General features: G+C 47.8%; 1 protein-coding gene and 1 long non-coding RNA gene across 2 annotated transcripts in view; one reads left to right on the top strand and one right to left on the bottom strand.

Moving 5' to 3' along the window:
* The window catches only part of SLC9A1 (solute carrier family 9 member A1), a 50,569-nt gene extending 38,683 nt beyond the window's left edge, over positions 1 to 11,886 (bottom strand). The window contains exon 1 of the mRNA XM_059070261.2: positions 10,693 to 11,886. Coding sequence (XP_058926244.1) covers positions 10,693 to 11,044 — 352 coding nt within the window. The 5' untranslated portion in view covers positions 11,045 to 11,886. The remainder of the gene's footprint in view (positions 1 to 10,692) is intronic.
* LOC131760620 (uncharacterized) lies at positions 500 to 14,234 on the top strand. Its single transcript, XR_010836653.1, has 3 exons — positions 500 to 680; positions 3,203 to 3,547; positions 13,711 to 14,234. It is a non-coding gene; the product is annotated as an uncharacterized lncRNA (long non-coding RNA).
* Positions 14,235 to 25,087: the final 10,853 nt, after the last annotated feature.

Raw genomic sequence — 25,087 nt, 5'->3', positions numbered from 1 at the left:
AGAGCAGGGAAAGCCCTCCCTGCCCTGCCGTTAATTCACGTGTGGCTCTGGGCACATCCTCTCTGGGCCTTAATGGGGAGATGAGAGGACTGGATCAAAACATCTCCATTTCTCCTTTGGGCCCTGGGGCCACAAGCTATGTTAAGGTTCTTTCTACCTCTAATATTCTACAGGTAGAATAATATTGTCTACTTTCACTCCCGGAAGCAGAGTCAGAGCAGGAGATGGGGGTCCTCAATCCAAGAAACAGCAGAAGCCAATCGGGGCTGCCTAGTATTGTGCCCTGAAAGCCTGTCCCCTTAAGAGGCAATGCCTTGTTTCTGCTGCCTCCAAGGTAGCTGCTTCCTGTAACAGAGTCTCAGAGGACTGTCTGGGCCCTGGCCACTTTAGGAAAAAGGGCAGGAGGACTGAGTTACCTCCCAGGGTGTCAGCTGAGCTCATCTTGGAAACCCAGCAGAACCAGGGGGCAGAATGAACCCAGTACTTTCCCTGTCTACACTGGGCAGGGGGAGCCTGCTTCATCTGTTTTGAACCCCAATCCAGAAAAGTTTTTCTCTACTTTACAGAATCATCTTCCCTCCTCTTCTCCTGGGACACAGCTTGTTCATTCTGACTGGGTTCATTCCCCTTGCCTAGAAGGAGTTCTGCAGTTCCCCAGGCAAACCCCTCTCATCCCAGAGGTAAGTACCACTTCATCCAAGGAAAGCCCTTTACCCTTCTTCAGATTCCCATAGGACAAGGGCCAAAGCTCTTAACCTTTGGCCGGGGAGTGGGGGCACAAAGCCTGCTGAGAATCTGTGGCTACTATGGGCTTTCTTCCTCTGATACAAACACACAAATGTCTGCAGATATTTGGAGGGGGATGGTCCATGGGTCCCCTGAACTCCATCAAGAACTCAGAAAGAATCTCAGAAACCTAGATCTAGATCCTAGAAGAACAGCAGGTCCCCCAGTCCATTCTCCCACCTAAGCCAGGATCCCTTCTAACAGCAAGTCCCCCTCAGTGATGTTCCTCTTCTCTACCTGGCCCACTGCTCAAGATCACCTCCTTCAGGGAGCCTTCCCTTGTCTCTACCCCTCCTCTCTGAGCCCCTCTGCATCCTAGCCAGAGCCACACAACTTCCCACCTGTGCTTTCTCCCCTGTGTGTTGTCTTACTTCCCCAGCAAGAGAGCCGGCTCTCTGCAGACCCATTCATTTAACCCCATAACCCTGAGCTAGAGTTGGAGGTGACCATTATCATGAACTTGAGAATTCTGTGCTTTGAAGCCAGTGCTCATGATAGCAGTGGCCCATTCCCCCAAAGGATGGGGCTGTGGAGATCTCCCAAGGGCCTCAGTCTGCCCAGGCCTCACCAGAGGAGGGGCTCCTCTGGGACAACTGCCTTTCCTGCTGGAAAGTCCCAGAGAGCCTTTCAACAACTGAAATCAACAGACAGGGAAACTAAGGACCAGGGAGGCAAAATGAAAATATTCAAGAAAGAGGCAGAGCTAGGACTAGGACCCAGGTCCCTGATTCCCAGCCTGGAACTCTTTTCCTTACACAAGTGGTTTTATAAAAACTAAATCCGGTTACAATAGCCAGGACATGGAAGCAACCTAAGTGTCCATCAACAGATGAATGGATAAAGAAGATGTGGCACATATATACAATGGAACATTACTCAGCCATAAAAAGAAACGAAATTGAGTTATTTGTGGTGAGGATGGATCTAGAGTCTGTCACACAGCCTGAAGTAAGTCAGAAAGAGAAAAATACCATATGCTAACACATATATATGAAATCTAAAAAAAAAAAAAAATGGTTCTCACGAACCTAGGGGCAGGACAGCAATAAAGATGGAGACGTAGAGAATGGACTTGAGGACACGGGGAGGGGGAAGGGTAAGCTGGGACGAAGTGAGAGTGTGGCATGGACATATATACACTACCAAATGTAAAATAGATAGCTAGTGGGAAGCAGCCGCATAGCATAGGGAGGTCAGCTCAGTGCTTTGTGACCACCTAGAGGGGTGGGATAGGGAAGGAGGGAGGGAGACACAAGAGGGAGGGGATATATGTATATGTATAGCTGATTCACTTTGTTATAAAGCAGAAACTAACACACCATTGTAAATTATACTCCAATAAGGATGTTAAGATTAAAAAACAAAAAACAATGAAATCCGGGAATTCCCTGGCGATCGAGTGGTTAGGACTTCACGCCTTCACTGCTGAGGGCACGGGTTCAATCCCTGGTCGGGGAACTAAGATCCTGCAAGCCTCGCAGCCACACACACACACACACACACACACACACACACACACACACACACAAATTAAAAACTAAAATCTGCCCTCACACTCTCACACTCACATATGCACAGAAAATTTCTGAAAAGATGCACGAGAAAGTTAACAGTGGTAACCTCCGGGGAGTATGACAGTGGAGGTGGTCAGAGAAGTGAGGAGGAAAACTTTTACTTTTTACCTTAATACCCCTCTCTACTGTTGAACGTGTTTTATTTATTCATATTATAAAAATAAACCTGCCACAGAAAGGAGATTCTGGCCCCAGCCCACTCCCAACAGACACACAAAAACAAAGAGAAGACGTAAGTCAACCTGTCTAGGTACAACTATAAATTAGCAAGACTGCCTTTTTGCATGGTTTATGGCACTGGTTTCATTAATTCACAGACACAGTGTGGTTGATGACTCGATGAATCTTCCTAGGAAAAGCTTAATTCAATTAGGGCTCTTGGCTCAGAGCTTCCCTGAGGAAGCTCTGGTATCTTGCTTTTACTTATACAAATTGAGGGTAAACCAAACAGATGCAGACTTTCCCAGAGAGACCCCACCCAGCCCAGAGAGGATGCCCTAGAAGACCCTCCATTAGAGCCAAGCCGAGGGAGGCAGAGGGGGAGGAAGGCGGCTGTGGCAGCAGCACTTACACAGGTGCTGGCTGACGCCTAGAGCATCACTCTGTGTCAAGCTGGTTTCTTGTCTTCCTCAAAGGCTTCACATGGACACTATCTCTACACAGAAGTCAGTCATGCACTTGTTTGTCCCCCAAGTATTTAGGAGCCTTGCCTCTGTGCCAGGCACAGAGAAGAAAGCAAACAAAGGCTCTGCACTCAAGGGGGTTACATTCTTGTAGGAATCCTATCCTAAGAATAACTCTCTCTGTCCTGCCTGCTTGTCTAATTCCTCTCCATCTTCAAGACTGGCTCAAATTCCACCTCCTCCGAGAAGCCTTCCCTAACCACCTGTGCCCTCGGGGACTGCTTGTTCCCTCTGAACTCTGCCTCTGCCAGGAGTCCGCGGAGACCTCAGCACAGATGGACCATTTTCTCCAAACAGACTGGAAGCTCCTGGTGAGTCAGGCCTGGGTCTCACTCTTCTTGGTTCCCCGATGTGCCACAAGCTCAGAGCCCGCTGGCTGGTTTCAGCTGACCTGCCTCTACGACCCCACCTTGGACAGACGAATTAATTAGCTGCTCTCAGTCCTGGCTGGCCAGCCCAAAGCCAGAGCCTCTGTGAGTCTGCCTGGCACACAGCAAGTGCTACGTAAGTGTTAGCTACTTATTATTTTGGTGGGCTCATTGATTCTGCCTGACACAGACAGCTGTGATGTCACCTCTCCGCTTCTCAGTGACCTGGTCTCAGATAGGCCCAGCGCTGTGGAAGGGCCAGTCCGGGCTTAGGGGTAAGTGTCCCCCAAGGGACCGGGAAGGAGACTTGGGAAGGAATAGGAATGCTCATCCTGAATCTCACTCAGAGCTGCTTAAGGCTATATGTTTTCAGGAAACAGCTTGCCTGGGTAATTTGGGGAAACTCCAGGTTCTCAGCAAGTCAGTGTCAGAACTCAGGGGTCATGTATGACCTAACAGACCCCAAAACTGGCCCCGCATGTTGAAAGAGCTTTCAGGGAAAGGAAATGAAGTCAGCACGATCCCAGGGAAGGGGGGCAGCCCACTGATCCCGGCCCAACTCAAAACTTAGTTCAGTTAAAATTAGATTAGCCTGTAAGATTAAAAATACCCACATATAATCACGGCCTGTCTTAAAGTATCAGTTGATGTTTGTCGGCATCTAAAGAGATGGTTGGGCCCAGCGCAGTGTGTGCAGACAATCCTGGGGAGACATGTCTGACTCAGACGTTTACAGGGGGAGTGAGCGCTGCAGAAGGAGGCCCACACAGGCAATGGATGATTCAGGAATAACCCAGGTCCTGGGTTTGCTGAGTGAGCCTTCTCTCCCCACCACGGAAGGAAAGGGGAGCAGGTGGGGGAGGGTGACAGGAGGAGGAGGGAAGGAGGGAGGAAGGGAGGGAGGGAGGGAGGGAGGGAGGCAGGCAGGCAGGCAGGCAGGCAGGCCCGCCAGCTGTGTACAGGCTGGCATTCCCGAAGGGAGCCCAGGGCTGCTGAGCTCCAATGCCCTGTCCCTCCTGTGTTTCTGAATGCCACCACCTCTGAGAAGGGCTATTTGCTTCACGGTAAGACTTGGGGGGTGAGGTCACAGTTTTCCCCCCCAACCCAAGAAGTGATCCACAGAGAGCAGCCAAGACTTGAAATGCCTTTAATCCTTCCCTGTTCAAAATGATCATGGGAAAAATAAACCTTTTGAACCGAAAGGGAATCAAGGCATGATGAAAAGAACAAGAGCTCCAAAGTCAGACAGATATGGGCTTCAACCCCACTGTTTTCTAGCTGTGCAAGTACCTGACACAGCCTCTGAAACAGGAGCTTAGTAAGTGACAGCTAATATAATTAACAAATATTTAACATAAATATTACAAATTAGGAAACGAGGGCTCAGAGAAGTAGTGCCTTGCCTAAGGTCACACAGCTAGGCAGCAAAAAGCTAGCACCATACCATATCTCAGGGTCTCTTGACCCCTTCCCTCTCCTGCCCCATTGAGCATGTTTTCTGTTGTAATTCACTTCTCTGCCTCTCCTTTCTCCTCCCAGAGAGCCTACAACACATCAAGGGAAAGGAAAAGTTTCCATTTCAAAAGTTTGCTGCGCCACAGCCTGTGAGAATGACAGGTCCCGAGGCTGAGTCAGCTTTCACACTCTCACACACTTTCTTCATACAAATACAGGCATGCTTGAGGGGTTAAGAACTTGGAATTAAGTTGGCCTGGGCCCCAGACCAACCCAAACCACCATGCTCCTTTAGCCCTTCGCTCCTCCAAGAGGAAACAGTGTCTCTTCTGTCAACCACTCAAGTTACCAACGTGGATGTGCCTGGTCATTTACTCTAGTTAAAGACCCTTGGGACCTCTGATCCCCCTTGATCTTCACAATGACCTGACCAGGCAGGAAAGAGGACACGGCCTTGGGTTAGAAATCCAGGGATTGTGTCCTTTGCCACTTACTTGCTAAGTGACCTCAGGCAGGTCACAACCTGGGGCTCGGTTTCCTTAGATGTAAAATGGTTACATCAATACCACCTGCTATTCTAACCCACAGGACCACTGAGAAGAGCGGAATTAAATACTGTACACGCAAGTGCTTTGGAAACAAGTTACAATACTAATGAGAATTACTACTAAACTCCACCTGCCTTACAGGGCTAGAGAGTTGCGCCATCTGCTTCCAGCACAGAGGCTGCCTCTCAGGGGATCCTGCTGGGCCCCAAGGGTAACCAAAAGCAGCCCAGTACCCTTCCAGCCCAGAAGCAGGAGATGGTAATCACAAGGTTAGCCATCCCCTGCTGGGCAAAGGAAACTACTCTTTAAGAGGCATTCCCCCTGCCAAAGCAGGGAAGAAGCAAGCTCAGTCAGACCACTGAGAGAGCAAAGAGATGGCAGGCAGGGTCACTAGCAGAGGCCAAGGGATAGGCCCAGCCTGGCTGCGGGATTCAGGTACACATATGCGGACTCACAGGGACAGAAGATGGGCCCAAAGCCAGCACAGAACCCCTACAAGCTTTCTCAGGGCAGGGAGAGGGCTTCCGCCATCAACAAGTGCCAGCCCCCAGAGGGAGTCCTAAAATCCCGGAAGGCAGGTGCAGTGAGCTGGGCACCCACCCCATGCAGGGGCCCGGGCATCTGCTGAGGAGGACGTGAGGGGCAGGAGATGCAGCTGCACCCTGAGAGGAGGCTGTGCCAAGGCTCAAACAGAGATAAATGGTAATTCAGCATCACAGCAGATAACCCCTTTGAGCTGTTTCCTCATCTGTGAGACAGAGAGCCTTTATCTCATAGGATGATAGTAGGAATTAAATGAGATTACTTTTATAAAGTGCCTGACACCACTCTGTAGATACTCAATAAATGGTAATTCTTACTAAAACACACATCCCCCCCACCCCGCCCCCAACAGAAGAGATGTCACAGGGCAGGCTAGGCCTAATGCCAAAGTTGTGGATAAACAATAAGGGATATGGTTTTAGGGGAGAAATGAAAGCAACGGCTGTGGGCTGGAGTGGGCTGGGAAGACGGCCCAAAGTGGAGGAATCTGAACAGGCCCTGAAAGCTGCCACAGCACGTTGGGCTCTGTGCTAGCATTCCCACGTTTGGTCTCTACACCGATCCTGGAAGGTAGAGACGGCATCCTTACCTTCCCAATGAGGCAAGTCAGGTTCAGAGAAACCAGGGGCCTGGTCACACAGGTACCGAGGGGCAGCGGCAGAGCCCAGGCTTTTGTGACAACGTCTGTCCTTCCCACCAGAGCTGGAGGGGCTAGGTGGGGCGGGAAGGAGAGGCAAGGTGCACCTCGTGGGTGTTCAGCTGAATGAACTCCAGGCAGTATGACCAACAGAGGCCCTCTAAGTGTCCTGGAGCCTCGGGACACACATGTCCTACCTGAAGCTTCTTCCCGGTCCCCAGATGACCTCCCCTCCCACTATCCTGCAGTCACTCAGCTGTTTTCCCAAAGAGGAAAAGGTCACCTTTTTCTTTTTGGAGAGTTCCATCTGGGCTTCTAGAGACAGTTTCAAGGTGACCTTTAAGTTGTTCCTCTCTCCTTCTGAGAAGTGAGAGAGGAGAGTTCCAGTCTTACACAGGAAACCAGCTGCTGGGTCTGATATCCCACACGTGAAGTGGGCAATAATGATCCCCATCTCCCCTCCTCACAGACTTGCTCTAAGGAGGAAATGGCAGAACAAACCTTGCAAACACCAAAACCAGAAAAAGCTATAAGACGTGAAGGGACAATGGAAGGTTTTTTTGTCTCTGGTCAGGAGACGAGATGGATACCTGCTTCATAGGCTGCCAGGAGTTCCTGGTCTGGGATATGTGTAAACAAACGCAGGGGGTGCCAGTGGTGAGCTGGGTTACAGCGAGGCTCTCCCTTGAAACACGCACTGGACTGGGAGCCAGGTAAACAGGGACAACGTGGAATTCGTGCAGGGTCCAAACCACAATGTGAGGTGGAGGTGGGGGAGGGGAATGGGCCTACCTAAGGCTTGGAGTCTTTCTCAGAGTTCTCCCAATAGTTTAACCCCAACTCACATCACCAGCCCCTCCTCACCAAGGAAAAGGCAAGAATCCCTGACTGTCAGAGAGAGAAAAAAGGCCCAGAGACGGGAAGTGACTTGCCTAATGTGACCCACTGAGTCACTCAGAAAAGAATCCAGAAGCATCTACCCTGGAACTTCAGCTCTAACCCCACCCTTCCCACACGCATCTCCGCCAGTATCTACCTGAGGCTCTCTCTGCTCAATGATTAGGATAGGAGTGAGAACCACACACAGAACCTTCTATTTTTAAAGGAGGGGTAACGTGCAAGGGAAGCAGCTGCCCGAGATGACAGAATGAGGCCTCCAACATAGCTCCTACCCATGCTGGGGTGCTGAGAGAGTAGGCAAGACCCCAAAATGAACTCCTAGGCTCCTGGGTAACTGACAGTACAGAGGGAGCGTGGCCTCGGCACACCCCCCATCCCCCAAGTCGGTCGGTGCCATGTCCCCTCCCCACAGGACCTGCTCTGGAGGCAGCTTAAGTGAAGGAAGAACAAAGTCAGTAGGACTGACTCTCAGTCCTTCCTGAAACCTTAAGGAAGGACTGCTGGTGGCAGCCTAGGTTGAGAGTTTTGTAATCCTCCAGCCTCAGAGGAAGCCCTCTCAGTGGAGGGGCTGAGGTAGGGATGCATTTACCTTAGGTGGTTAAAATGCCAACGGGAGCAGCTGCAACTCACGGAGTGCTTCCTATGGGTACAAAGCCAGCTTTACGCGTGTTAATTTATGTCATCATCACGCCAGCAGCATTAGAGCTAGATACTATTATTTCCCCCTTTTTATACTTGAGGAAACTGAGGCTCAGGGAGGGTAAGTGGCAGAGTGGTGCCAACCTCAATTCAACACTGCAAAGGGGGAGTCCCCCGGTGGCCTAGTGGTTAGGATTCGGGGCTTTCAACTGCCGCAGCCCAGGTTCAATCCCTGGCTGGTTGGGGAACTGAGATCCCGCAAGCTGCGTAGCCAAAACAAAACAAACAAAAAAACCCAAAACTCTGCAAGGTAAAGGGAACAATGGGCTTTCACTTTTTGCCACCTGAACTGGGACCCTTAAGATCTTTTGGCCATCTTTCTCTCTACCCTCTTCCCAGGATGGCCAGATGCTAGGGCACCCCTGTTTTCAGAGGCAGAAAATTGCCCTATCAAGCCAGAGACACAGTCTCTTGGAACTACAAATGCCCTCGGAGATCATATCCAGCCTCCTCACTTTACGATGAGAAAACTGTGGCCCAAGGGTGAGTGACTTGCCAGGGTCACCCAAGTCAGCGGGATGGCAGCAATGTCAGACCTGCAAGAGGCCACAAAGATCAACCGACAAGTGGAGAGGCATGACTGGCCCAAGGTCACAGAGGGAGGTGGTATAAGAGGCCAAGTTTCCTAACTTCTAGACTGATTCCCTTGTCACGGCACCACCTCCGCCAGCTGCCCAGGGTCCCGGGCACAGTTTTGGCAGGGACAAAGCAGGCCAAGCCTGACCCGATTAGGATTAGAGGTAATCAGGCCTGCAGAGACAAACTCCTGACCTCCTGACCATCCAGAGTAGGATCTTTGTGGTCATGCTGTCGACCCAGCAGAAGGCACTGAGACGCACAGTGTGTGCATTAGCCTCTAATGCCCTAACACAATGTTAGGTGAGGGGGTTGGAAAGGGGAGGGAAATTTATAAATAGTGTTTATGAGGCCTCTTCCTGGTCTCACACAGGCAAATGCCATATCCGTCACTTCAGCTTCTTACCAACAAATTAAGACACAGGGTTTCATGATTCAATTGATATGGTCAAATTTAGAGATTCTTGCCAGTTTCACAGGTGAGCGAGACCTGGAGAAAAAGGCCCCAGCTTGTTCAAGGTCATGTATTTGTCAGAATCAGTACACATGGCTCCCCTTGCCCGGGCCTCGATTTTTTCTGGGAAGCTGGCTGCCATCAGGGGCTAGGTGCTGGTGGCCCAGCTCCATGGGCAGGCCTGCTACTGTCACAGCACCAAAGCCCTGTATCAGGAAGCCAGCTCCTGGATCTGTCAAAACAGAAGCACGAGTGCCCTCCTGCAGCATGTCCCAGAGCCTGCCTCATACCAGCCTGGCATCGCCACTCAGCTCCTGCATGTCCTTGGGAAAGCTGCAAGGCTTCCTGCCAAGAGTCACAAACCCTCCAAACCCAAACCAGCAGAGTTCCACCAGGCCCCCGTGCCTTCCACAGCTAGCTGGGGGCTAGAAAAGCAAAGGCAGCTTTCAACACCCCACCCCCCCCACCTCCTGCCCCCTGGACACCACTTCAAGGGACTTCTGGGCTATGCAGGTTCTGGTGAGCTCCATCAATCACCCAGCAGAACGGAGTGCTCAGGCCTAGCAGGGTGATAATCCTCTGGAAGGGAACAATTTATCTGTTTCCTTCTCCCAAAAAGAACGTTTCAAAGTCTCTTCAGATCTGAACATGCTGAGCTCCTCCACCTGTCCCTCCCCCTCTTGGATGAGCAGCAGGCAGGCCAACAGGACAGCACCTAAGACACGGCTGGGTGCAACCTGGAAATGAGCTGGGGCCAGACCAAGCTTGACCCTCGTCCACTCTCCCTCCACCTCCAAACCAGACTTCAGGAATTCCCAAGGCCCCTGTCCCATAAACTGTATAAGGAATGGCATTCCCAGGCAGGAAACTGACTCAGGGGTTCCTGACCAGCCTGGGCAGGCAAAGGTGGCAGATAACACTCTGGGGATGAAGGAAGGTGAGGATATGGGGATGCCTCATCTTCCACCACACCTGTAAGTCTCCAGCACACAGGTCCCCCACCACACTCAAACTCCTTAGACAAACCAAGTAGAAATAGCCTCCATCCTGGAACACCCTCCCATGAAGCATGTAATTACACTGGTCGCTGTTGACAGAGCAGACTGTGCCACTTGCTGAAGACACCCCTGTCTCACACAGCTGGGTGCCTGGCTCCCCTCGGGGTCTGTCCCAGCCAGAGGAGACTTGCCAGGCCTGGAAGCCTCGCTGAAGGTACCTAGTACCTGAAGCATCCCATCCTCTGGTCCTGCTCTCTCCCATGAACAATGCTGGCTCCAATCTTAGGAGGCCTCAGCCCACAGAGGCCACGGAGCTCCAGTCTGAGAAGGACCACGATGATGGGATAGAGGCTGCCTACTTTACAGGAGTAGTCCAGACCTTTATTCCTAGGCAGCCTCAAGTGGTAAGGATGGTTCAAGAAGCTCATTAGTTTGGTGGCAGCGGAAGCACCGGGGGTGAACTGCACTTACCTATCTTCATAAGGCAGGCCAGCAGGATCCAGAGTGAGATTTCGAAGGGTGTGCGCACGTGTGTGTAGTCGATGCCCAGGACTGGAAAGACCTTTCGAGATTTCAGGCTGTGTTCAGTGAAGGAATGGTTAACAGGGCGGCTCTCAGGGGTGAGCTCCGGCGGGGCGGTGGTGACCTCCCCAATGGAGCGTTCCCGTGGGGGCTCTGAGCCTCTGATGGTGCTGGCAGTAGGGCTGGGCTGGAGGCCATGGCTCCTAAGAACGGGTAGCAGCCCCACCAAGGCTACTGCCACGAGCAGCGAAGGGAAGATTCGAGGCGGAGAGAGGCCACAGACACCAGACCAGAGAAGCATCCTGCTGCCACCCTCGACCCTTAGCAGAGTGAGAGTAAGACCAGGGACATAGGTAGCAGGGGGTCAGCAGGGGGGGAAGAGAAAGTGGGGGAGTCTCTAAGCAAAGTTCATGTTTTAGAGATGTGTTTTTGTGGAAGCAGTCCTCTGGAAGTGGAGGAAGGCTGGGTTCACGATCTAGAACTCCAAACTGGGGAAGAGGGACAAGGACTCAATTAGGACCGTAAGGGACCAAAAGGTCTGGAACTCCAGGCCTGGGAAAGGGGGTGGGGGAGGGGAGAGAGTGCACCCTAGGGACAGAGGAAGGGACAGGATGGGTTGGACCCCAGGCAAGGAAAAGGAAAAGGGAGAGTGGGGACCCTCGGCTGAGGAAAGTGACTGATGAGCTGGGACTCGGCTAAGGTAAGGGGCAAGGAGCCTGAGCTAAGGGAAGGGGATCGAAGGGGGTGAGACCCAGTCCAGGAGAAGAAGAGAGGGGGCTGAGAGCCCAGGCTGCGAGGAAGTGAAGCCAGAAAGCGGCCGGGAGTTTCCCCACCCAAAGAAGGACCGGGGTGCAGGCGCGCCGGGCTGAGATTCCGGGGAAATGGAGGGAGGCGGAAGGCGGAGGCAGGCGGCCTGGCGAGAGGGCGCCCTGGCGCGCGCTGAGGGCGGCTCGCGGTGGGCCAGCAGCGAAACGCCCCTCCTTGCGGCCCCGGCGCGGTGCTGCGCTGCGCCCTGGCCCAGCTTCAGTTCCTCCGCGTCCAGCTCCACTTCCAGTTGCAGCCCCGGCTCCAGCCCCGGCGGCGGCGGACTGATGCCTCTCTGAGCCCGGCGCTGCCACTTATAGGCACCAGCGAGCAGCCGGTGCAGCGGGCTAGAAGGACCTGTCAGCGCCCGCTCAACGCAGCGACCCCTGTCGCCGAGGAAAGGAAGTATCGCGTCGAAAGAGGAGGAAGAGTCAGAGATGGCAAAAAAAAAATCCTGAATCTACAGAGATTCTGACTAACATGAGTAAAATGCTCTACTATTTACAAAGCGCCTTCACATCCACATCCACATCCACAGTCTCATGGAGACTCCCCAATAATCTTGTGAAGGATGTATTATTATCTTATACATTTAGTTACCATGTGATTTTGAGCAAATTACTTAACCTCTCTGTTGCACAGTTTTCTCGTCTGAAAAAGTGGGGATAGCAGGAGTACCTATATCTGCTGATCTGCTGTAGCATAGTATATGTGATGACTAAATGAGATAATCTATGTAAAGTGTTTAGAATGGAGCCCAGCATATAGAACAATTATTAGGGTTCCACTTTTGCAGATGAGGAAACAGGTAAAGAGAGTTCCTTAACTAGTATGTAAATAGTTATATCGGTTTGCTAGGGTTACTGTAACAAAGTACCACAAACTGGGTGGCTTAAAGAACAGAAATTTACTGTCTCATATCCTGGAGGCTAGAAGTCTGAAGTCAAGGTGTCAGCAGAGTTGGTTCCTTCTAAGGGCTGTGAGGAAGAATCTGTTCCATGTGTCTCTCCTAGCTTCTGGTGGTTTACCAACAATCTTTGGTGCTCCTTGATAACTCCAGTCTTCACGTGGTGATCTCCCTGTGTCTCTGTCTCTGGGTCCAAATTTCCCCTTTTTATAAGGTTTCCAGTCACCCTGGATTAGGGGCCCACTCTAATGACCTCATCTTGATCATTTTCAATAACCCTATTTCCAAATAAGTCCACATTCACAGGTGCTGGGGATTAGAACTTCAACATCTTTGTGGAAGACACAATTCAACCCACAGCAGTAGTGGAACTGAGATTTGAACATATAGTGTTGGTTGGCATTTGTAAGATTTGAGAGATCATGGCCATACACTGGAATCCTTGGAAAGCTTTTTTTTTTTTTATGTGGGCCTCTCACTGTTGTGGCCTCTCCCGTTGCGGAGCACAGGCTCCGGACGCGCAGGCCTAGCGGCCATGGCTCACGGGCTTAGTTGCTCCGCGGCATGTGGGATCTTCCCGGACCAGGGCACGAACCCGTGTCTCCTACATCAGCAGGCGGATTCTCAACCACTGCGCCACCAGGGAAGCCCCTGGAAAGCTTTTAAACACTACCATTGCCTGGGACCTTCAAAGGTTTGTATTCACTTCCTCCAGAGTAGTGCCCAAGCAAGATGGATAGTTTTTCAAAAGTTTCCCCAGGTGATTCTGAACTAGGGTTGAGAATTATTGAGATTACTGAAATGCCACCCTTGTTTTGCAGAAGAGTAAATCAAGGCAGAGGAAGTCCAAGTGACTAGCTTGAGATCACAAAATGATGTCAAAGGGCTTAGTTCAGTTTAGCAACTATTTATGGGCCTCTTGACAAGGCTTTGTGATGGATGGGCTTTGGCAACACAGACATAGACATGGGGAGGAAGTAGGTGTCAGTGGTTAGGAGGGGGCACAAAGTGGACAGAGCAAGGGCTTCTAGGGTGCTGATAATGTTCTCTTTCTTTACTGGGTGGTGGTTACAAAGGTTACACAGTTGTAGTTGTTCTGTGATAACTCATTGAGCACTCATGATCTGTGTACTTTTCATGAGATATGCTCTCCTTTCACATAAAAGTATATTCAAATGCTACTAGAGTGATGTCATTGTGACTGAAGGTGCCAACATTAAACTGAATTCTCTGTACTTCACATTCTCCTGGCACAGGTCCAGCCATTTGGGAGATGACAGAAGAGCCTAGAAAAGCCTTCAGAGAAATCCAAGGGCCTTGTGTCACCTGGAGCAGATGAAAGGAGAACATCAGCTATAATGGAAATAACCAAAGAGAGGAAAAGCATTTAGGACAAGGATTAGAACAATGACAATATGCCTCACATGGTTCGGTCCTTTATAGTTTACAACAAAGTGCCCCAGGTTTATCAATGATCCAAGTCCTGGTGCTCAATAAATAGTAGCTATTATTCTCATTTCCATTTTACAGATGAAAAAACTGAGGACTCAGAGACATAAAGCCATTTGGCCAAGATCACACAGCTATTAGGTAACAGATCCAGGACTTAAGTCGGTTTTCTAACATCTTAATCCAGAGCTCTTTCAAAACACCACAGGTTCATTGTAGAAAAAAGGAGGCAAAGGTGGGGCTAGTGGAGGGACTTTATGCAGGTGACATGGGCCAGAACCCTGAGACCTATAGTCCTTTCCAGTCTTTTTTTTTTTTTTTTTTTGCCATGCCGCGTGGCTTGCGGGATCTCAGTTCCCAGGGACTGAACCCAGGCTACGGCAGTGAAAGTGTCAAATCCTCACCACTAGACCATCATGGAACTCCCAGTCCTTTCCAGTCTTGAGGTCAACATTCACCCGTGCACTCTGATCCTCCTCACTCTCTGACTCTCCCTCATTCCGGTCCTCAGTCAGCCCTTGGGAGCCAGCCTTGGAGGTAGCAGATCCCATGAGAACCAGCAAATAGCAGCCCTAAGATCCTCCACAGCGTGGAGAAGGTTGTATCAACATGACAGTGCCAGGAAAGAGCCCTTGGGAAAAACCACCTGGGACTGCCCGTGGCCAAGGCCCAGTCTGGACCAGGCAGTATAGCCTAAGAATTAAGATTAAGGGGCTTCCCTGGTGGCGCAGTGGTTGAGAATCCGCCTGCCGATGCAGGAGACACGGGTTCGTGCCCTGGTCCGGGAAGATCCCACGTGCCGCGGAGCAACTGAGCCCGTGAGCCATGGCCGCTGAGCCTGCGCGTCCGGAGCCTGTGCTCCGCAACGGGAGAGGCCACAACAGTGAGAGGCCCGCATACCGCAAAAAAAAAAAAAAAAGAATTAAGATTAAGAATCTAGCCAGATTGTCTAGGTTCAGGTCCCCACACCACCTCTCAGTTAGTTAGAAGACCTTGGGTAAATCAGTCAATCTCCCTGATTCACTGTTTCTTCCTCCATCACATGGAAACAATAATGCCAAACTCACGGGGCTGTTCTAAGGGTCTTAGCCAGTGTACATATATAACTCAGGGCAGCAGCCAGTAAGTACCACATATATTTACCATCTTTATCTTTATTTACATGTACTGAGGGCCTCAAATGTAGACTTTCTGTGTTAGGGCCATATGAAGTTATACATTCAGACACAGAAACACAGGGTAGAAAGAAGTCCTTCACATCTGTGAAACTGGTCCCATCATCAGACCACTCACCCTGTGGTATGCTATGAATTTAATAATTTTATATAAATTATATTGCTGTGTTTTCTGCATGTTTTTAAAAATTTATTATTTATTTTATTTTATTTATTTTTGGCTGTTTTGGGTCTTTGTTGCTGCGTGCAGGCTTTCTCTATTTGCAGTGAGCAGGGGCTACTCTTCGTTGCGGTGTGCGGACTTCTCACTGCGGTGGCTTCTCTTGTTGCAGAGCACGGGCTCTAGGCATGCAGGCTTCAGTAGCTGTGGCTCATGGGCTTAGTTGCTCCGTGACATGTGGGATCTTCCCAGACCAGGGCTTGAACCCGTGTCCCCTGCCTTGGCAGGTGGATCCTTAACGACTGCGCCACCAGGGAAGTCCCTCTGCCTGTTAAAAGCATGATCTTGTTGAAGGTAATCATTAAAATATGCTGCAATATTTGTAACCCTGTTTTAGCAAGTCCTCTTTTTTTTTTTTTCCTGGCCATCCCATGCAGCATGTGGAATTTCCTGGACCGGGGATTGACCAGGGATCGAAACCATGCTCCCTACAGTGGAAGCACAGAATCTTAACCAATGGACCACTGGGGGAGTCTAGCAAGTCCTCATTTTTTAACCATTGCAGGCCCACATTGCTCTTGACTCAGAAGGGCCATATATCTGCAGACTCTTCTTCCTGCAGATCCAGAACAGTCTCAGGACGTCTGGGCCTGGGTGCTATTCCCCCTTGCTTAGGCCACATCTGCTCCTCAGTCCCCCTCATTGAATCCTTTTGCTAAAAGTAATGGGAATTTTATGGAATTGCTATAGCTATGACAGATACATAGCAAACAATGTGTGGTGCTTGGAAAGGATCCTCTGGGCGACTTACTAGCTGTACATCATAAGCAAGTCATGTTTTGTTTATGTCACTCAGTTTATTCATGTGTATAAAAAGTGGGTGAGATCAGAACACCTGCCTTTAAGGTTAGTGCAAGGATTAAATGGCTGACGTATGTCAAGCTCAGTTCCTTACACATTATTGACACTCTGAGTTCATTTCCTTATTTCCTTTGTTATATAGCATCACAGCCCTGCAAGGCCCTCTTCTTTTTTTATAATAGCCTTTATTTTTAATATGTATGTATGTATGTATTTATTTATTTTGGCTGTGCCGGGTCTCAGTTGCAGCACGCGGGATCTTCGTTGCAGCATGTTTAGTTGCGGCATGCGGGATCTTCAGTTGCAACCTTCTTAGTTGCGGAATGCATGTGGGATCTAGTCTCTTGACCAGGGATCGAACCCAGGCCCCCCGCATTGTGAGTGCGGAGTCTTACCCACTGGACCACCAGGGAAATCCCAAGTCCCTCTTCTTTCAGTCTCCCCTTCACTGACTTCACTCCAACCACACTGCCTCCTTGCTATTTCTCAAACACTGCCAGCCACACTTCTACCTCAGGGCCTTAGCACTTGCTGTTCCTTCTGCCTGGAACACTCTTCTCCAGATATCCACTTGGCCTACTCCATCACATCCCTCAAGCCTTTCCACAAATCTTCCTTCTCACCATTACTATGTGGTGACTCCTGATACTTCCCCTACCTGACCACTATTACCACTACCACTCAGGCCCAGCCAACCTTCTCACATATGATATAATAAACCTATTTACTGTATTTATTGTTTACTGCCATTCCTCCCCATAGGATGTGAGCTCCAGGAGAGCAAGAGAACCCTAATGAATGAATGAATGACAGGGTATATTACTTGCACATGAGAAAACTGAGGTTCCAAGGAGAGAGTCAGTTGTGGCCACAGAGCTGGGACGAAGGAGAGCCAGGTGAGAATCCAAGTCTGTCTGACTCTGAAATCCAAGCTTTTCCCACTTCTTTGGGCTGAAAGCCAGCATGAAAAAACATGCACGTCCTCGGCAACTAGGAGAGAGTTGGTAAGGAGGTAGAATTTGATCCAGTGAATGGCTTTTAAGCTAGATTCATAATTCACTCAATAAACATTTAGCACCTACTGTGTGCAAGTCCCTGTGCTTCCTGCCATGGGAGACTTGATTATGAATCTGATAAACACCCATTGGTGAACTTGAAACTCTTATATCTACTCACAGGCTGGAAGTCCTGTGGGCACCTCCATCTCCACAAATACTAAACGCAGCCCCCCACCTTCCTCTGAACTTGCTACCACTCCACCTTCTCAGGTACAGATTGCTTGGCCCTGCTGGCAACATTAGGATTTAGTAGGCTGGAGGGGAAAGGTCCAGGGTTTGAATTTTATTGAGTGCCCTTGGGAGATTTTGATGCAGATGGTCCTATCCACACTTTGGAAAACTCTGGCCTGGACTATTAAAGTAAACTTTTTATTGTTCCCGCTTCCAGTCTGCGCTACACACAGCTTTCAGGGAGAACAGTCTGAGCCGTGGTCCCCCTGTTTAGACAGCTGCAGAGCCCATTCCTGACATGACACTCAAGGACCTTCACACATTCAGGGACACAAACTTTTTTTGCCCTCTAATTATTTATAAAGACATTTGAAAGTGTGAAGATAATATAACAAACATCAAACTTTTTACCTTTCTGAATTACCAGCTGTTACAGTTTGTTCTATTTGCCTTCAATTTTTTTAAACAGATATCTGCACTATTTTATCAAATTTTAAAGTCTCTTTGAACCTTCACTGACATCAACCTCTATCAAGAATGTAATGTAAGACTTCCCTGATGGTCCAGTGGTTAAGACTCTGCCCTTCCAATGCAGAGGGTGAGGGTTCGATCCCTGGTCGGGGAACTGAGATCCCACATGCTACACAGCCAAAAAAAAAAACAGTAATGTACATCAACATCTACCAATGACAGGGCAACCTCTATCATGAGCGTGATGCTATTTTTAAAAATTTAATTTATTTTATTTTTGGCTGCTTTGGGTCTTCATTGCTGCACGTGGGCTTTCTCTAGTTGCAGTGAGTGGGAGCTACTCTTCGTTGCGGTGCGTGGGCTTCTCATTGCAGTGGCTTCTCTTGTTGTGGAGCACGGGCTGTGGGCGTGCGGGCTTCAGTAGTTGTGGCACGTGGGCTCAGTAGTTATGGCTCGCAGGCTCAGTAGTTGTGGCTCGCGGGCTTAGTTGCTCCACAGCATGTGGGATCTTCCCGGACCAGAGATTGAACCCATGTCCCCTGCATTGGCAGCCGGATTCTTAACCACTGCGCCACCAGGGAAGCTCCCTGAAGTACCTTTCTTATCACACACTATAGGAGGTCACATGTTACCCACATGACATTACTGGTGATGTTATTACCTTTCATCCCTTGGTTTAGTTGGTGCTTTTCCACTGTAAAGTTACTATTTTCCCCCTTTCCCTACTCTATTCTTTGGAAGTAATATCTAATCATTTTAACTTGCATTTCCCTCTGCAGTTGGGAGTTCCTGTGAGAATTAACCTCTTCATCCTTAGCTTATGTTTCAACTTGTTTGCTTGTCTTTAGTTCTCACCAGCTTCTAGGTGTTATTTATATATAAATTGCAATTATCTTTTTCCAGAGAGTCATTTAGTATTTTAATTATGTTCATAATGTCTTCTGCCATTTTTAAGTTTTTAATTTAATCATATTTACAAATGGTTTCCTTTCATCTTTGTGCTTTCTGAACTACCTTTTGAACACCCAGCCATGACTCAGCAATCCCCTAACAATCATTGGTTCTCCTGACTTGATTCATGTTGCCCTTTTGCCTCAAATGCCCTTTCTCCTTTTCACTGCCAAACAAGCTCCTACTTATCTTCAATGCCATAAACCAAATAAAACCTTCTGTGGAAGCCCCTCCCAATTCCCCCAGGTAGAATTGGTTGCTCTCTCCACAGTGCTCTCACAACTTGTCCACACCTTTATTAAAGTACATATTGCGGACTTCCCTGCTGGTGCAGTGGTTAAGAATCCGCCTGCCAATGCAGGGAACACGGGTTCAAGCCCTGGTCCAGGAAGATCCCACACGCTGCGGAGCAATTAAGCCCGTGAGCCACAACTACTGAGCCTGCACTCTGGAGTCCACGAACCACAACTACTGAAGCCCACGCTCCTAGAGCCTGTGCTCCGCAACAAGAGGAGCCACTGCAATGAGAGAAACCACTGCAATGAAAAGCCAGTGCACTGCAATGAAGAGTAGCCCCCGCTCTCTGCAACTAGAGAAAGCCCACTCACAGCAACGAAGACCCAACACAGCCAAAATTAATAATTAAAAAAATAATAAAGTACCTCATATAAGTGGAATCATACTTTTTTTGTCCTTTTGTGACTGGCTTATTTCACTTAGCATAACATCTTCAAGGTTCATTCATGTTGCAGCATGTGTTAGAATTTTTTTTAAGACTGAATAATATTTTATTGTATGAATATACTACATTTTGGTAAACCATTCAACAGTTGATGGACACTGGTTGCTTCCATGTTCTAGCTATTACAAATAATGCTGCTGTGAACATGGGTGTACACAGTAGTGTGTCTTCAAGACCCTACTTCCAATTTTTTTGAGTATATACCAAGAAGTGGAATCGCTGGGTCATAGGTTAATTCTGTTTAATTTTTTTGAGGAAACTCCATACTATTTCCCACAGCTTTTGCATCATTTTGCATTCCTACCAACAGTGCACAAGTGTCCCAATTGTTCCACATCCTTGACAACACTTGTTTTTGATAGTAACCATCCTAATGGGTGTGAGGTAGCCGACTAATTCATCTTTGTAACCGAACACTGGTCATGATGCAGTCAATGTTTATTGAATGAATGAATGAGGCTATAGCCTGGATCAGTGGTCTTCAGACTTTTTGCTCTTGTGCCCCCTTAAAGAATTTTTTTTTAATTCCGCATTTGTGAGGATTCCAACAGGAAAGGACGCACTCAAAGTAAGACAATTCAAGAAGGTCATATATGTAAAGAAGCTAATGTAGAAGGTGTGGTCAAGGTGTAGGGAAATCACAAGGGATTATGCAGGAAGCTGGGAAGGGCAGCAGCCAGGCTGTTACCACCTGAGGTCTAAAGGGCAATTTCTCTTCCTTAAGAGGATAACTAACTTTCTGTCCAGGGACAGGGCCAGACTGACTAGATGTCCTGAGGTGGGAACAAGGGGAATAGAGACCCTAATCTCACTCTCTTCCCTCCCTCCTGTCTCCTGCCAGGACTTCCCATTGACCAAATCCAAGCCAAGGCTAGAAGGCATAGAGCCGTTGATGTCCTCCATCCAAGTCAGCCAACCAGGGGAGAGGAAGGGAGGAGTAAGTCAAAGAATGGACCTGCTGGTCCACATGCAGGCTATCTGGCACGTTTCAAAATTGACAACTGAAACGTTCATCTTAGGGACTTCCCTGGTGGCACAGTGGTTAAGAATCTGCCTGACAACGCAGGGGACACGGGTTTGAGCCCTGGTCCAGGAAGATCCCACATACTGCGGAGCAACTAAGCTCATGCGCCACAACTACTGAGCCACGAGTTGCAAATACTGAAGCATGTGCACCTAGAGCCCATGCTCTGCAAGAGAAGCCACCACAATGAGAAGCCCATGCACCGCAACGAAGACTAAATGCAGCCAAACAATAAATAAATAAATAAAATTAAAGATACTACAGTTTTTTAAAAAATGAAAATAAAATGAAGGAATGGATATAGATCAAACTTTTAAAAAAATAATAAAATATTCATCTTAAATGTAAGCCATTGCAAAGGATATACTTGCTAGCATATTGAAAATAGTTTAAATAAAACTGTTCCATCATCAGTTGAATGTAAGTATCATCATGGTTTGATACTCACTATCATTCATGTCAAGAAAAAATCAGAACAAGCTGTACGTTAGCAGGCAGAAATGCTACATCATTTTTTTTTCTTCTTGAATGTGTAGTTACATTTTGCTTCCTCTCACAGAATGTTCTCCTAGGGTAATATATTTTCTGCTGGAAAGTCTGTTATTGATTACCTAATTCATACTCCCAACAGAAATTTATATATATGATTGTACTTTAAGAAATTTTGAAATTTAAATAATTTAAAATTTCTTTTGACTCTAAAGCTCTATGTTTTAAAATTTCTTCTGGGTTGAAATATCACTTATTATTGTATTAGTACACAATTGATCAAAGCAAAATAACATATATCTATTGAAAAATGATTATTAAACAAAAAGTAAAACGATATTGGAAAAGTATCTCTTACTGAAATAGATTTTTTCAATTAGTTTATGTATTTATGAATAAATGTTACTTATTGCTGGAATGAAGCTGGGTTCAGCATCAACTTTATATCTATTTTTAACTTTTATAAATAGAAACTGAGAAATCTTGTTCAAATAAATAAGTAGGTGAAAGCGGAGGGAGTTCTGTTACAATAATATCACTTAATTATTTGAATTCTTGGCATTACAAGCCAAAAAATTACATAGTGACCTATCATAAAAAGTTATTTTTAATGACAACAAAATCAGAATCTCCTTCAACTCTATTGAAAGCAAAGTACCAGCAACTGTCCCACTTGCAAAATGCCTTATTATCCAGTCATCACAGTTCTTCACCTTTGGTTGGTGCCCTGAAGGTGTTTAACCCCCCACCCCAGCTCCCTGGGGTAAGGTTGTGGGTGAAAATCAGGGCTGAGAGCCTTTTGTAAAGTATGAACAAGGTGGGTGGGAAAGAAAAAGGTGGACCTGGACTTCAGAGCATCTTCTCTAGAAAATGTGTCTTAGGAAAGAGCATGAATAGGGTTTGAAGATCTGCAGGTCAGTTCTTGGAAGTATCTGTGCCACACACCCTTGCCTTCAGGTACTTCCAATCTAGTAGGGGAGAGAAGTTAGCAAATTGCCAAAGTACAAAATGCACTGAAGTGTTGGTGAGAAGTGATGGAGGTGTTCAGGGAGTTTACTTCCCACTGTGGGAAAGGCTTCATGGGTGAGGTGGCATGTCAGCTGCTTTTCAGGTCGGGTAGGATTTTGACAAAAGAGATAGTGGAGAGGACATTCCAAATGGACCACACTGGATGAACGAAGTCTCAGAGAGAAGAAGTCATAGGGGGGAAAAAAAAGGAACCCATAGGGCATGTTTGGGGAATAAGCAGAGTATAAACAGAGGCAAAGAGTGTGAGAAAAGGCAGAGACATAGAATCATAAACTCTCAAGCCTAAAATCTTAAGAATCACCTAATCCAACCTCCACAATTATCACCAGCACTGCACCAAAATCCACTCAGTGTTCAAAAACATCTAGTCACCAGGAGCTCTCTTTATAGAATACCCCGTCCAGTGGAAATATAAGGCGAGCCACATATATAATTTAAATTCTTCTGGTAACTACCAAAGGGAAAAAAAAAAAAGAAACAGGTGAAGTTAAATTTTTTTTTGTCTTCTCAGAGTTTTTTTTTTTTGGCAGTACGCAGGCCTCTCACTGCTGTGGCCTCTCCCGTCGCGGAGCACAGGCTCCGGACACGCAGGCTCAGCGGCCATGGCTCACGGGTCCAGCCGCTCCGCGGCATGTGGGATCCTCCCGGACCGGGGCACGAACCCATGTCCCCTGCATCGGCAGGCGGACTCTCAACCACTACGCCATCAGGGAAGCCCTACTCAGAGTTTTTAAATCTCCATTATTGATTTACATGCAATAAAATTAACCAATTTTAAATGTATAAGTTTTGTCACATGTACAGGGGCAATTAATTTTAATAATGTTTTATTTAACTCAACACATCCAAAATATTATCCTTTCAACAAGTAATCAATATAAAAAACTGTTAATGAGATATTTTACATTCTTTTTTTTTTTTTTTTTTTTTTTGTGGTACACGGGCCTCTCACTGTTGTGGTCTCTCCCTTTGCGGAGCGCAGGCTCGGGACGCACAGGCTCAGCGGCCATGGCTCACGGGACCAGCCGCTCCGCGGCATGTGGGATCTTCCCAGACCGGGGCACGAACCCGTGTCCCCTGCATCGGCAGGCGGACTCTCAACCACTGCGCCACCAGGGAAGCCCTACATTCTTTTTTTTTGTACTAAATCATCCCAATTCAGACCAGTCACATTGCATGTGCTCAGTTGCCCCATGGGCTAGTGAATGAAGCACAGATCTAGAGGGAAACCAGTATATCCTTGGACCACTCTTGGTGGTTAGAAATTTTCCCTTGTATGGTAGAATAATGTTGGCTTGGTTTCTTCTTTAAACATCTGCCTCTTCAACTTGTTTACCATAGACATGTATTAATATAGAATTAGCATAGGAGTAAGTACTAGGTGTTGTGGTTGCTCATGTGAGGGGCACCCCATCCTGGCCTTGTAGATCAGGGGAAGGTTTCAAGAGGAAGATACACAGGAATGGACATAAGTAATGCTAAAAACAGATTTGATTATGTTCAGCTTATAATTATTCTTTAAACCATACTTATATGTTTGATGTACTTTTCTGTATATTATACATTTCACAATTTAAAAACATAGGTCTACTCCCCAGTAGCAATGAGCAATGATCCAGCGTCCAGAGTTTGTCTTCTAAAAACCATTCTCCGGGGCTTCCCTGGTGGCGCAGTGGTTGAGAATCCGCCTGCCAATGCAGGGGATACGGGTTCGTGCCCCGGTCCGGGAAGATCCCACATGCCGCGGAGCGGCTGGGCCCGTGAGCCATGGCCGCTGGGCCTGCGCATCCGGAGCCTGTGCCCCGCAACGGGAGAGGCCACAACAGTGAGAGGCCCGCATACCACAAAAAAAATAAAAAATAAAAAAAAATAAAAATAAAAACCATTCTCCGATAGAAAGAACCAGGGATCTTTGGAGAAGTAGATGATTTTAGGGCTGGGGTAGAGAAAAGACAAGATGAGCTTAGAGCATTTTGCAGTGCCAGAAAGTAAGGAAGTGTTCCAAAACACCAAAGGTTGGGGGGGCGTGGCAAACGCTCGGGAGTCAACCTGACAATGGGCAAAGCTGGACAATCTGAGCAACAAAAGAAATAACAGTATTGGATTATAACCCAAAGTGTAAAATAAATATTACAGAGTCCCTACTGATAAAACTAAATGATTGAATAAATAAATAAATAAATGGGGAGAAGAGACAAATCTTCTTTAAAGAAGTATTCCAAAGAATTTATGTAGATGCTTCCCCTTCTAGGAGGTGGAACTTAATCCCACTCTCTACCCGTTGAGTGTCAGCTGGATTTAGTGACTTGCTAAAGAATAGAAAGGTAGGGGTGGGGGTTAGGGAATGGGAGTGGGTGGAGTAACTTTACAGTGGCGAGGCCTGGCAAATATCACCAAGTGATGGCGGTTAACATCACCACTAGTAATAAGTCATGTGGGTAGCATGCAATCCATGACAGGGTGTGATGAGAAGGGCACTTCATCTTTGGGCTATTTTTCTCCAAAACCCATAACTTCAGTCTAGTCATGAGGAAAACATCAAGTAAATCCAAGTTAAGAGACATTCTGCAAAATACCTAACCAGTGTTCCTCAAGACTGTCAAGGTCATAGGAACAAGGAAAAACTGGTAAGTTGTCTCAGACCAGAGCAGACTAAGGAGACAGGAGGACCAAATGCAGTGCAGTATCCTAGATGAGATCCTGGAACAGAAAAAGGACATTGTGAAATCTGATTAAAGTCTGGTGTTTAGCTACTGATAATACATATATCAATGTTGACTCCTTAGTTTTGACAAATACACCTTGGTAACATAAGAAGTTAATGTTAGGGAACTGTTGACTGAAACCATCTGCCTTGGCCAGGCCTGGTTGCTTGAGTTGTCTCACAACAGGGGTCCTGATGAGGAACATGGTGCTGCCGCCCCGAAAACTAACCGGGAGAATTCGACAAGCGCCTAAAAGAGGGAGGAGACGATATGTCCTGCCCTAACCCCCCAGAAACCCTCACGCTGGAATCCATCTTGGCTGAGAGATGCATGAGCCACCAGGAAGGA

Source organism: Kogia breviceps, chromosome 1, assembly GCF_026419965.1.
Source record: "Kogia breviceps isolate mKogBre1 chromosome 1, mKogBre1 haplotype 1, whole genome shotgun sequence".
Taxonomy (NCBI): Eukaryota; Metazoa; Chordata; class Mammalia; order Artiodactyla; family Physeteridae; genus Kogia; species Kogia breviceps.
This window is presented reverse-complemented; position numbering and strand designations above follow the sequence as displayed.